This window comes from Anolis sagrei, chromosome 6, assembly GCF_037176765.1.
Source record: "Anolis sagrei isolate rAnoSag1 chromosome 6, rAnoSag1.mat, whole genome shotgun sequence".
Lineage (NCBI taxonomy): Eukaryota > Metazoa > Chordata > Lepidosauria > Squamata > Dactyloidae > Anolis > Anolis sagrei.
The window spans coordinates 130,837,051-130,849,935 of record NC_090026.1 but is presented as its reverse complement, the minus strand read 5'-3'; the positions used below and the strand labels follow the sequence as shown (position 1 = coordinate 130,849,935).

At 41.5% G+C, this 12,885-nt stretch overlaps 1 protein-coding gene across 2 annotated transcripts in view; it reads right to left on the bottom strand.

Moving 5' to 3' along the window:
* Nucleotides 1-12,885, bottom strand: part of SMARCC1 (SWI/SNF related, matrix associated, actin dependent regulator of chromatin subfamily c member 1) — a 145,318-nt gene that overhangs the window by 111,761 nt on the left and 20,672 nt on the right. For both annotated transcript variants that reach the window (XM_060782736.2, XM_060782737.2), the window contains exons 7-8: nucleotides 4,608-4,677; nucleotides 2,202-2,277 (exon numbers count right to left, since the gene is read on the bottom strand). In XM_060782736.2, coding sequence (XP_060638719.2) covers nucleotides 2,202-2,277; nucleotides 4,608-4,677 — 146 coding nt within the window. The remainder of the gene's footprint in view (nucleotides 1-2,201; nucleotides 2,278-4,607; nucleotides 4,678-12,885) is intronic.

The window sequence follows — 12,885 nt, the reverse complement described above, 5'->3', positions numbered from 1 at the left end:
GTCCAAATCACCTGGAGGGAGGGCCCAAGTTGGCCCATGCCTGCTATATACCCTCTACTAGACCATACCACAAACTATTGACTAGACATTGATATGGAAATATGACAATTCACAGGGTTTTGTGGGTCTTCATGTGCTGGCCAGCTGGAGGGTCGATGTTTGCCCATGCCTGGTCTACTTCAACAAGGTGAGGTGCTTAACTCTGCTGATATGTGTTTCCACTGCCCTCTCAATAATAATAAGCCGTTCAGCAGTGGAACTCTCTACCTCTGAGTGTGGTGGAGGCTCCTTCTTTGGAAGCTTTTAAACAGAAGCCGGATGGCCATCTGTCAGGGGTGATTTGAAAGCAATATTCCTGCTTCTTGGCAGAATGGGGTTGGACTGGATGGCCCAGGAGGTCTCTTCCAACTCTTTGATTCTAGGATTCTATGATTCTATAATAATAATAATAATAATAATAATAATAATAATAATAATAATAATGTAAAGGTAAAGGTTTTCCCCTGACATTAAGTCCAGTTGTGTCCGACTCTGGTGGTTGGTGCTCATTTCCATTTCTAAGCTGAAGAGCCAGCGTTGTCCGTAGACAAGGTCATGTCACCGGCATGACTTCATGGAGTGCTGTTACCTTCCCACCGGAGTGATACCTATTGACCTACTCACATTTGAATGTTTTGGAACTGCTAGGTTGTCAGAAGCTGGGGCTGACAGCAGAAGCTCACGTGACTCCCCAGATTCGAACCTGCGACCATTCGGTCAACAAGCTCAATGGTTTAACCCAATGCGCCACTGGGGGTTGCAATATAATAATAATAATAATAATAATAATTTATTTGTTTTCCACACTATCTCGCTGAGGAGACTCAGGGAGGATTCCAGCACACACAAACACAAAGACAAACGTATTGTCGAAGGCTTTCATGACCGGAATCACTGGGTTGTTGTAGATTTTTTTGGGCTATATGGCCATGGTCTAGAGGCATTCTCTCCTGACGTTTCGCCTGCATCTATGGCAAGCATCCTCGGAGGTAGTGAGGAGAGGATGCTTGCCATAGATGCAGGTGAAACGTCAGGAGAGAATGCCTCTAGACCATGGCCATATAGCTCGAAAAAAACTACAACAATCCACAAAGGCAAACATACAATGCCTAGAAACAATAATACACAGATAAGGGTAAAGGTTTCCCCTTCCGGCTCTGAGGGGTCGTGCTTATCTCCATTTCTAAGCCGAAGAGCCGGCGTTATGCATAGACACCTTCTAGGTCATGTGGCTGGCATGACTGTATGGAGCGCCCTTTACCTTTCTGTCAAGTTGGTACCTATTCATCTGCTCACATTGCCATGTTTTTGAACTGCTAGGTTGGCAGAAGCTGGGCCTAACAGCAGGAGCTCACCCTGTCCCACAGATCTGAACCACCAACCTTCCGGTCAGCATGTTTATAAGATCAGCAGTTTAACCCATTGTGCCACTGTGGTCTCAAGCAAGATAGTCAATGTTCCCAACCCTGAGGCAGCTGTATCATGGGGTTTTCCTGGTAGGAATCCTTGGGAAGGGGTTTCCCATGGCCCTCCTCTGAGGCTGAGAGAGTGCCACCTGGTTAAGGGAATCCAATCTCAGTCTCCATGGCTGAGAGGAGAGTTGAACCCTGGGAGATTATTACACTCTACTTGTTAAAGAGTTGTTATCCCTGGTGTTGCAGTGGGTTAAAACACTGAGCTGCTGAACATATTGGCCGAAAGGTCACCGGTTCGAATCGGGGAGCGGCGTGAGCTCCCACTGTCAGCCCCAGTTTCTGCCAACCTAGCAGCTTGAAAACATGCAAATGTGAGTAGATCATTCGGTACCGCTCCAGCAGGAAGGTAACAGCGGTCTATGCAGTCATGCCAGTGGCGACATGACCATGGAGGTGTCTATGGACAACGCCGGCTCTTCGGCTTAGAAATGGACATAAGCACCAGCCCTCAGAGTCGGACACGACTGGACTTAATGTCAGGAGAAAACCTTTACGTATCTTACCTATCCCACTTTGGTCTCTTCCAACTCTATTTATTATTCTAGGATTCCAAGTGCTTTCTCTCTGCAAAGGCTCCCCCCCCCCCCCCCCCGATTTCTCTTTTGCCTGCGTGAAACATCCCCCAGGAGAAGAACACACTGAAATAATTGTGGCTTCCAAACAATTCGAAGGAAACCACCCACTCACCTTCCAGGGCTTTTCTGGAATGGGAGGATCTTCGATGTCCGCCTCCACATCAGTAGCGTGAACCCAAGTGTCGTAGCTGAGAGGAAAAAGCAGAAAGGGAAGGTGAAAACCGATCCCTCAGGCGGATCCACCAGAATGGCAGAGGCGTCCTAGAAAAGCCTGCATTATGCTCACTGCGACCGTTTTCAAAAATAAGCATTTCCATTCAGAAAAGATCACACAACATCCCAAGGCTGGGATTTACACAAGTTTTGGAAAATGCCTAATTAAGCATTCCAGGAATTTGCAAAACCGTTGAATGATTGTATCAGATGACATCAAAATTTGGGTTACAGCAATGAAAGCAGTGCCATGAAGGAGCAGATTTGGGGGCAAGATCGCTTACTACTATCTCAAAAGGGATTTCTCAAATAGGAGCAGGAGCACTCCTTTGTATGTTATAATTTTGGTTATGTTTTCACAACACTTGCTATACCACGCATGGGCAAGTTTGGGCCCTCCCTCCAGGTGTTTTGGACTTCAACTCCCACAATTCCTAACAGTCAGTTGGCTGTTAGGAATTGTGGGAGCTGGAGTCCAAAACACCTGGAAGGAGAGCCCAAGTTGACCCATAGCTGGTATAGAAAGTGTTGTGAAAATATAACCAAAACAATAACATAAACGAAGTCCAAAACACCCGGAGGGCCCAAATTTGCCCAGGCGTAGTTCAGAGTGTTGCACCTCAGAGTAGAACCACCTTGCTTACGATACCAAAGAACACACCAGCAGTAATCTTTATAGTTTTATTAAAATAAAAGATAAAAAGTTCAAAAAGCAAAAGTATATTTCAAAAGATAAATCCAAGATAACATAGGCAAACAAGATCCATGAAGGTTTTTCTTGATTTTTTTGCTAATCATTTTGTTTGTTTGTTTCACCACTTTTTTCCAGAATTCTTTAACTATGTTGCAGGTCCACCATACATGGAAAAAAGATCCCTTCACCTTCTTGCATCTCCAGCAAGCCCCTTGTCCTGTTTTATCTATTTTGGCTAGTAATCAAGAAAAACCCAGAAATGTGCTTATTAAGAACATTTAGAAGTCATATTAGCGCAGGAGATGAAGAAATTTGTCAGTATTGTTTTGCCGCTGCAAGATTAACAATAGCTAAAACATGGAAGGGGGAAAGAGAGTAAACCATTAAGGATTGGAGAGATAAATTAGTAGATTATATCCAAATGGCCAAACTGACAAATAGCAGCAGAGAAGGAAATAATGAAGAATTTGTTAAAAAATGGAGGTTGGCTATTGGATATCTCGAAAAGAAGACAAAAGTAGATTTGAAGATCGCCATAAAGGGGATTCAGTGAAAGAAAACATGTGGGTTAGTTATGTGATCCACACGGAGTGGTGTCGGAGGTCATGGGGGTTGGGTTTACGGGTGTGGGGTTAGAGGGACAATAAATGTTAATAGAGGGACAATAAATGTTAATGTGGGGTTAGAGGGACAATAAATGTTAATAGAATCATAGAATCCTAGAGTTGGAAGAGACCTCATGGGCCATCCAGTCCAACCCCATTCTGCCAAGAAGCAGGAATATTGCATTCAGATCACCCCTGACAGATGGCCATCCAGCCTCTGTTTAAAAGCTTCCAAAGAAAAAGCCTCCACCACACTCCGGGGCATACACTTTTGTATATCCTTTTTTTCTTTTCTGTTTTTTTCTTTGTTTTCTATTTATTTCTGTTTTCCTTTGGTGTCGGTTTTGTTTTCTGAATGCACCATAAACCAATAAAAATTAATTTTAAAAAAAAGATCCATGAAGGAATAGGTAATACAAACAAGATCCATGAAGGCATATGCAAGGCAAAGTCCCATAAAACATGATAAAGTCCTGAAACATGAGCATGAATAGCTGCAAGATAAATCCAAAGTCTTTTGGTTGAAGCGGGAAGTTGCTCTGACACTGAGACACATTCAAACAGTCTGTTTAATACCCTTTGGACAACATGAAAGCATTCCTATGGCCCGGGCCTCTCTCTCTCGCCTCCCGGCGATCCTGACACTCCTTCGCACTTTTAATTCCAAGCGATCAGCCCTATCTAAATCACCGGCCCCATCAAGGTTAAATCTCTCCTTAACTGGCTGAGAACTATCCTCCCTAATTCCTTCATCAGGCACCTGGCTCTCACTCTCAGTAGTTTCACTTTCCCCAGCGTCAACCCTTGCTGTGGGAAACAACTGAACTTCTGCCCCCTGGTCCTGGTCTTCCTCGTCTAACACAGGCACATCCTTACTCTGAATCTGAATCTCATCATCCCCATCAGAATCATTGACACCATCGCTCTGTGAGTCCAGCTGAGTCACAACACAGAGGATGGGAAAGGGACAAATATGGTTGTGACGCGGCTTTTCCGATTCTGTTACCTGTCAGGGTAATAGCCCCAGTGCACAAGGACCTGCTTGTCTTTCTTCATCACGGGTCTAAACCACTCTTCTGAAAAAGAACAAAAACAAAACAGGAGAAAGCCATCCAGTTAAAATCACCCGCAACTTTACAAGCAGCAAAAGCACATTAATGCGTCTCATCCAGAGAAAATTAACAAGCGGCTGTGTCACAAATCTCATAAATATTTTTCATTAATGGATAGTCCAACCAGGGAGGATTCAGGGTGAACGGTAGGAGAGAGCAGCAGCTGAAACAGAGTCACGAATAACGGCTATCAGAGGAAGTTGTTGCACGTAGCGCGTTTCAGTCAGGTCCAATGCAGAAGACACAAGAACATTGCACTTTACTCTTATCAGCAGAGTTAAAACATAAACTTGCAATGTAGCAAACAAAAACAAACAGTGCAACAAACTTACATAGTCCTTGTAAGCAATACAGAATAAGGCATCTTCATCCAAATGAGAGAGCAGTAGAAATGGTTTATTATTTATTTATTTGCAGTATTTATATTCCACCCTTCTCACCCCGCAAGGGACTCAGGGCGGATTACAATGTACATATACATGGCAAACATTCAATGCCATAGACACACAACATATATAGACAGACACACAGAGGCTATTTAATATTCCAGCTTTTTCATGAGGGTATTCTGGCCACCAGGGGAGCTGTCGCTTCACTGTCCATCTGTGACACTAATGAAGTACTTCCTCATTCTTTGCATGCTTGCTGGAGATTTTTATGCAAAATGCCTGAGTAAAGGCGCCTCAGAGCAAAGCTAAACTGTATTCTAAACCCCATATAGTTATACCCCACTGGGTGTGGTCCAAACTTACTAGTTGACCTACATTAGCAGCTGCACACAATAATCAACAGTATAAGGTTTTCTTTAACACACACACACACACACACACACTTGATCCTGTTACAATTACTGTAACAGAAGTGTTAAGAGCTTAGGAAGGCTGAAAGGCAGCAGAGTGCAAAAGCATATTGGAACCGGGTCAAAAAAAGAGCCAGATTTGAAATGGGAGCAAATAAGGAAAGAGTGGCTCCTCTATGATGCCCATGGCAAGAAGGGATTCCCAACTGTCCACTACTTTACACAGCACAACTCAAATTAAGATTTGGAAATAAAGGACTTCAATGAGCCCACGCATTTGCTGGGATTAGGAAGACAAAACCACCACAAAAATAAAAACCTATTTTAAACTTTAAGAGAACGAATCTCTAGAGCCCCCAGTGCAATTCTATGGTCAACTGATCTCCCCCCAAACTCCCAGCATCTCCCTAATATGTATATAGTCAAAGATGCTGAGACCAACAAATGCTTGGAAATGCTAAAGAACACACTGTTTTGGCTTGTCCCGAAGCACAACTAAGAGTCAGACATGATTTGGGACTGTGACGATGCCAGCACGGCTGCCGCCTTCTAGGGCACGCTCCCCCTGAGGCCAGGCAAAGCGCGGAGCAAGCTGCCAACGAGTTCTGAAGTGTTTTTGATGGCTTCATTTGGCTCTTTCATGACACTTCCATTGTGTGAGCCACCTTGGGACACCTGAGAGGGACAGGTAATCTAAACACATTTCAAATTCAAGGGCATTTCACACTAGAAGGAATTTTGTGGATTTTTCACTTTCCGCAGTACAACTGAGTTGTGCGAGTCTGGATCGGTTGGGTCACCTTGATTCTCTCAGAAAAAAAATGAATAATAAATGAATAATAATAATAATAATAATAATAGTCAGGCCATGAAGGAGGAATCGCTAAATCTCAATAAGACGACTACACAGAGAAGCCATTGAAATCCACAAGCATGTGGACAATTTCAACAGAAAGAAGGAAACCATAAAAATGAACAAAATCTTTCTACCAGTATTAAAAAAACTCTAAAATTACAACAGCAAAACAACAGGGAGGAAACAATCAAGGGCACCTAATCACCTCTCAACAAAAGATTGCCACAGGCATTGCCAGACCATCAAATGCTAATCAAGGTGGTCAGTTGAAACATTCACATCTTGCTCCAATAGGCAAGAGTTCTTTGTCCCACCCTGGTCATTCCACTGATATATAAACCAATTTTCCTAGTTCCAACAGACCTCACTACTTCTGAGGGTGCTTGCCATAGATGCAGGCGAAATGTCAGGAGAGAATGCCTCTACAACAACTCAATAAGAAGACTTCAGAATCCTGGAGTCCAAAACCAATTCATGTAATTATAGAATCACAAAATCTTAGAGTTGGAATACATCTCATGGGCCATCCAGTCCAACCCCATTCTGCCAAGAAGCAGGAAAGTTGCATTCAAAGCACCCTGACAGATGGCCATCCAGCCTCTGCTTAACAGCCTCCAAAGAAGGAGCCTCCTCCACACTCTGGGGCAGAGAGAGTGTTCGACTGCTGAATAGTTCTCACAGGGAGGAAGTTCTTCCTGATGTTCAGGTGGAATCTCCTTTCCTCTAGTTTGAAGCCATTGCTCCACTGCGTCCTAGTCTGCAGGGCAGCTGAAAACAAGCCTGCTCCCTCTTCCCTATGACTTCCCCTCACCTCTTGACCCATGGCGCTCATCATGTCTCTTCTTAGCCTTCTCTTCTGCAGGATAATCCTGCCTAGCTCTTTCAGGTGCTCCTCATAGGGCTTGTTCTCCAGATCCTTGATCCTTCTTCCTTGGGACACAATATTCCAGCTTCGTCAACATCTCTTTTCAATTAGAGTGTCCAGAATTGGACACAGTGTCATCCCAGGTGTGGTCTGGCAAAGGCAGAATAGAGCATGGGGAGCATGACTTCCCTGGATCTAGACCAGTGGTTCCCAACCTGTGGTCCATGGACCACCAGTAGTCTGCAAGAACTAAAACATGGTCTGCAGCCTCACCGTTACTACACCATTGCAACAAGAGTGACTGGCCTTGCAAAACCCTCTTATAGTGTCAAGGCAATGGGGATGCTGGAAGGGGAAAGGCTGACTACCCATGAAAAGCACGGCATCAAGCCTCCTGAGTGCTGCTACTCCTCCTTCTCCCTCCCCTGAAAGGAGTCGTTCCATGTGGCACCTGGAAGCGGAGGCATCGTCTTTGTTTTTAGGCCTCTTTCTGGGGTTATTTGGGGTGCTGATACAGAGAGTTGCACTGGATACACCACATCAGCTCTAGATTATGAAATATAGTTTTCTGTGGGCAAGCAGATGGCAACTACTGGATGGCATACGTTTTGTATCAGAAACTAGAACTGATGTGGTCTATCCAATGTAATTTTCTGAATCAGCACCCCAAATAACCAAACCGAATCTGAAGTTGACCAAAAACCGACTCGTAACCCTTTTGGTACTAATGGTTCCTGGTCAAAAAAAGGTTGGGAATCACTGATCTAGACACTATACATCTATTTATGCAGGCCAAAATCCCACTGGTTTTTTAAGCTGCCAAATGACATTGTTGGCCCATGTTTAACTTGTTGTCCACGAGGACAGATGCTGAGCGCTGGGTTTTGCTTCCAGACAGAGTCCTGAGTTTGAACACCTGCGGAAACCTTTCCTCCCAGACCCATTCCTTCCATTACATTAAATCCAGACCGTCTCAGGCCGAGAAGCAACAGCACCTCAAAGCCTGCCCCTCCCATCTCTTCTCTTTTGCTAGCATCCTTCACACCAAGCCAAGCACTTTGTGGGGACAGGAGGGTTAATCTGCAGCCATAGGAAAGGAAAAGGAAATCATACTTTCTCCCAGACAAAGGAAACATAACCAGGCTTTTAAGTGAGACTTCATTCCCTGAAAGCTGAAATGCTATTTATTTGAAGTGAGACATCCCATCCTCCCGTGAGGGAGCAGCCGCCTGACAGGGCAGAATTTCAAGGCCAAGTGGGTCTCTGAAGACGGACGCATCAAGGTTTCTGCTACCATCGAGGCCACAGCAAGGAAATCTACTGCCCTCCTTTTGAGAAACCGCCATGCCCTTTCCAGATTGAGTGAGAGCAAACTTCTGATCCTCAAGTGCTTTAACAGGGCAAGAAGAAAAGCTGGAAAGCAAGTGGGATGCTGATGTTTGGTCCTGGATTCAGATTCCGGAAACCAGGGTTCGAATCCCTGCTCGGCCATGAAAAGCCATTGGGAAACCTGCAGGAAAACCCCCAGGACTGTGTCCTGACCTACAAGAAGCACTGCCTGAATATCAAGCAAAAATTGGGCGCTAGAAACAATATCATACAAAAGCTGACTGGCACAACCTGGGGATCACAACCAGACACAGTCACGACATCTGCCCTTGCGCTTTGCTACTCTGCTGCTGAGTACGCATGCCCAGTGTGGAACACATCTCACCACGCTAAAACAGTGGATGCTGCTCTTAATGAGACATGCCGCATTATCACAGGGTGTCTGCGCCCTACACCACTGGAGAAATTACACTGCTTAGCCGGTATTGCACCACCTGACATCCGCCGGGAAGTAGCAGCCAAGAGTGAAAGGACCAAGGCAGGGACATCTCCAGCTCATCCCCTGTTTGGGTATCAGCCAGCACGTCAACGACTTAAATCAAGAAATAGTTTTCTAAGATCTACAAAGACACTCGCTGGAACACCTCAGCAAGCGAGAGTCCAAAAGTGGCAGGCTCAAACCCAGAACCTCAATCCATGGCTGATACCAAATGAGGGACTCCCCCCTGGGCACACAGAAAACTGGGCGACTTGGAAGGCGCTGAACAGATTGCACTCTGGCACCACGAGATGCAGAGCCAATCTTCAGAAATGGGGCCACAAAGTGGAATCCACGACATGCGAGTGTGGAGAAGAGCCAACCACTGACCACCTGCTGCAATGCAATCTGAGCCCTATCACATGCACAATGGAGGACCTTCTTGCAACAACACCAGAGGCACTCCCAGTGGCCAGATACGGGTCAAAGGACATTTAATCAACTACCAAGTTTGCAAACTTTGTGTTTTGTTTGTTAAAAAAATGCAATACAACTGTTTGGCTTGCTCCTGACACAATAAATAAATAAGCAAAACTCACTGTCTCAACCTCAAAGAGAGGCAAAAGGCAAAACCCCTCTGAGCAAACCTTGGCAAGAAAACTCTGAGAGTGCTTCTCCTTTGGGCTGACATGAGTTGAAAAGGATTTGAAGGCACATAACAATAAGGCGATGCTATCACAGGTGCTGGATCTACACTGTCCTATAACACCGTTCCAAACTGCATTACATGGCTGTGTAAATCCAGCCGGTTTTTCATGGCCACTACACCTAGATGGATCTCCCTAGATTGCCTAGAATCACAAACAACATTTAATTTCAGACCACAATGTGCGAGAAAGTAAGTGGAAGAAAGGCCAGGAGGGAATGAACGGATCTCAAAGAATTCAGTACAAGTATTGGTCCCATCCACACTGCCATATAATCCAGTTTCAGAATGTAGGTTAACGGCATTGAACTGGATTAGATGGCAGCATACTCGTATAATCCAGTTCAATGAGGTTCAATCTGCATTGTATGAGTCCCAGCCATAGATTTTAAATGTGTTTTGTGCTATTGTTCAATGTTTATGCTATTGTGTATGAGACTTATTTTAATTGCTTTGCATTAGTATTTGTATTTTGTATTGTGGTTGTTATTGCTTGTATTGATGTATTGTGGGCTCGGCCTCATGTAAGCCGCACCAAGTTCCTTGGTAGCAGGGTATAAGTAAAGTATTATTATTATTATTATTATTATTATTATTATCTACACTGATTGTTACAATGCAGTACAAACTGGGTAAGATGGCAGTGCAGATGGGGCCATTGTTAGAACACAAGACACACAACAAAGAGAAAGCCAATGAGTTGAAGGCACTAAAAAAAGAAGAGAAACATTGCCATCTAGTGGAAGACTCCTGTGTCAACAGAACCAAAGTTTTTTTTATTTACAGTTTTGAGTATTCCTAACCTGAAATGCTTGGAGCCAGAAATGTGTTGAGATTTTATTTTCAGATTTTGGAATACCTGCAGTTACATCTAAGGAACTAAAGAGTGATCTTAGAGGTGAGACCCAAGTCTAAACACAACATTCACTTATGTTTCATATACACACATCCTGGAGGTAATTTTATATACAGAACTAGCAGTCCCCTGGCCCAGTCTGGTCCCCTGGCCCAGTCTGTGTATATGTGTTTTGTGTGTGTGTATATGTGTCTGTATATATGTGGTTTTGTTCATGCATTGTGATGTATTTTTTATTTTTGAGTTTTTAAGTTTCTTCCGCTGCGTTTTTCAGTATTTTTATGAGTGATGGTCACTCGTTGGTCTGAGAGATGTCTTGTGTCCAAATTTGGTGTCAATTTGCCCAGTCGTTTTTGAGTTATGTTAATCCCACAAACGAACATTACATTTTTATTTATATAGATGTGCGAGAAAGTAAGCAGGAGAAATTTATTTTCTGTAATTTTATGAATGAAACCAAGTGTTCATAGACTGGTTATCAGAAAGGTTTCACTCTCTCAGCCACTCCTGTAGACAACTTTGGAGAACTCTGGATTTTTCATTTCTGGATAAGGGATGCTCAAATGGTATTAAACTGGCATGGAAACCTATTACATGTAAAGTACCAAACATACTCAAATATAAGCCGAATATACGCCGAGGCACCTAATTTTGCCACAAAAAACTTGGAAAATGTATTGATTCGAGTATAAGCCAAGGGTGGGAAATGCAACTGCTACCGGTAAATTTCAAAATAATAATAGATACCAATAAAATTACATTAATTGAGGCATCAGTGTGTTAAATGTTTTTGAATATTTAAATAAAACTGTAAGTTAAGATAAGACTGCCCAACTCTGATTAAACAATTATTCTGACTTTCTTCAATGTAAATGTGCTTTCGTATCCTTCCAATAATAATAGAGTAAAATAATAAATGCAATAATAACAATAATAGAGTAAAATAATGGAAATGTAATAATAAGTAATAATGGAGTAAAACAATAAATGTAATAATAATAGAGTAAAATAATAAATGCAATAATAATAACAATAATAGAATAAAATAATGGAAATGTAATAATAAGTAATAATGGAGTAAAATAATAAATGTAATAATAATAGAGTAAAATAATAAATGCAATAATAATAACAATAATAGAATAAAATAATGGAAATGTAATAATAAGTAATAATGGAGTAAAATAATAAATGCAATAATAATAGAGTAAAATAATAAATGCAAGAATAATAACAATAATAGAGTAAAATAATGGAAATGTAATAATAAGTAATAATGGAGTAAAATAATAAATGTAATAATAATAGAGTAAAATAATAAATGCAATAATAATAACAATAATAGAATAAAATAATGGAAATGTAATAATAAGTAATAATGGAGTAAAATAATAAATGCAATAATAATAGAGTAAAATAATAAATGCAATAATAATAACAATAGAGTAAAATAATGGAAATGTAATAATAACAGTAATAATGGAGTAAAACAATAAATGTAATAATAATAGAGTAAAATAATAAATGCAATAATAATAACAGTAATAGAGTAAAATAATGGAAATGTAATAATAAAAGTAATAATGGAGTAAAACAATAAATGTAATAATAATAGAGTAAAATAATAAATGCAATAATAATACAGTAAAATAATAAATGCACTAATAATAATAATAGAGTATAATAATAAATGCATGAATAATAAATAGAGCAAAATAATAAATGTAATAATAGATTAAATTGAGAAATGTAATAACAACAATAGAGCCAAATAATAAACGTAATAAAAATAATTACAGAGTAAATATCCTTGATTTGAGTATAAGCCAGGTGGAGGGGCTTTTTCAGCCTTAAAAAAGGGCTGAAAATCTTTGGTTATACTCGAGTATATACAGAAAGTCAGAAAACAATTATAGCAAAACTCAAGGCCCGTTTCAAAACACGCCTCCTTTCCCTTGAGTTGTGTGCTAGCCATTTTTGTGCTGCAATCAACAAAAGCATAAATACCTAGAAGAGATGCTCAACTGGTAGAAGGGAAGTTCAACAGAGGACAAACTGTATCAGTAATAAATGACTGGATTTAAAAAACAGCCATGGGACTTTGCTTTACTAATAAATATATAAATAACTGCTTGCTTTACAAGACTAACAGATATATGAATAAATTTACTGCTGACAGTGGATTGCCCTTTGTGCCATCCCAAGAATTCCCTGCCACGTCCTTTTTGAAACATCTTAGTGTTCAATGTCACAAGACAAAAACAACTGATTCATAATATGCCT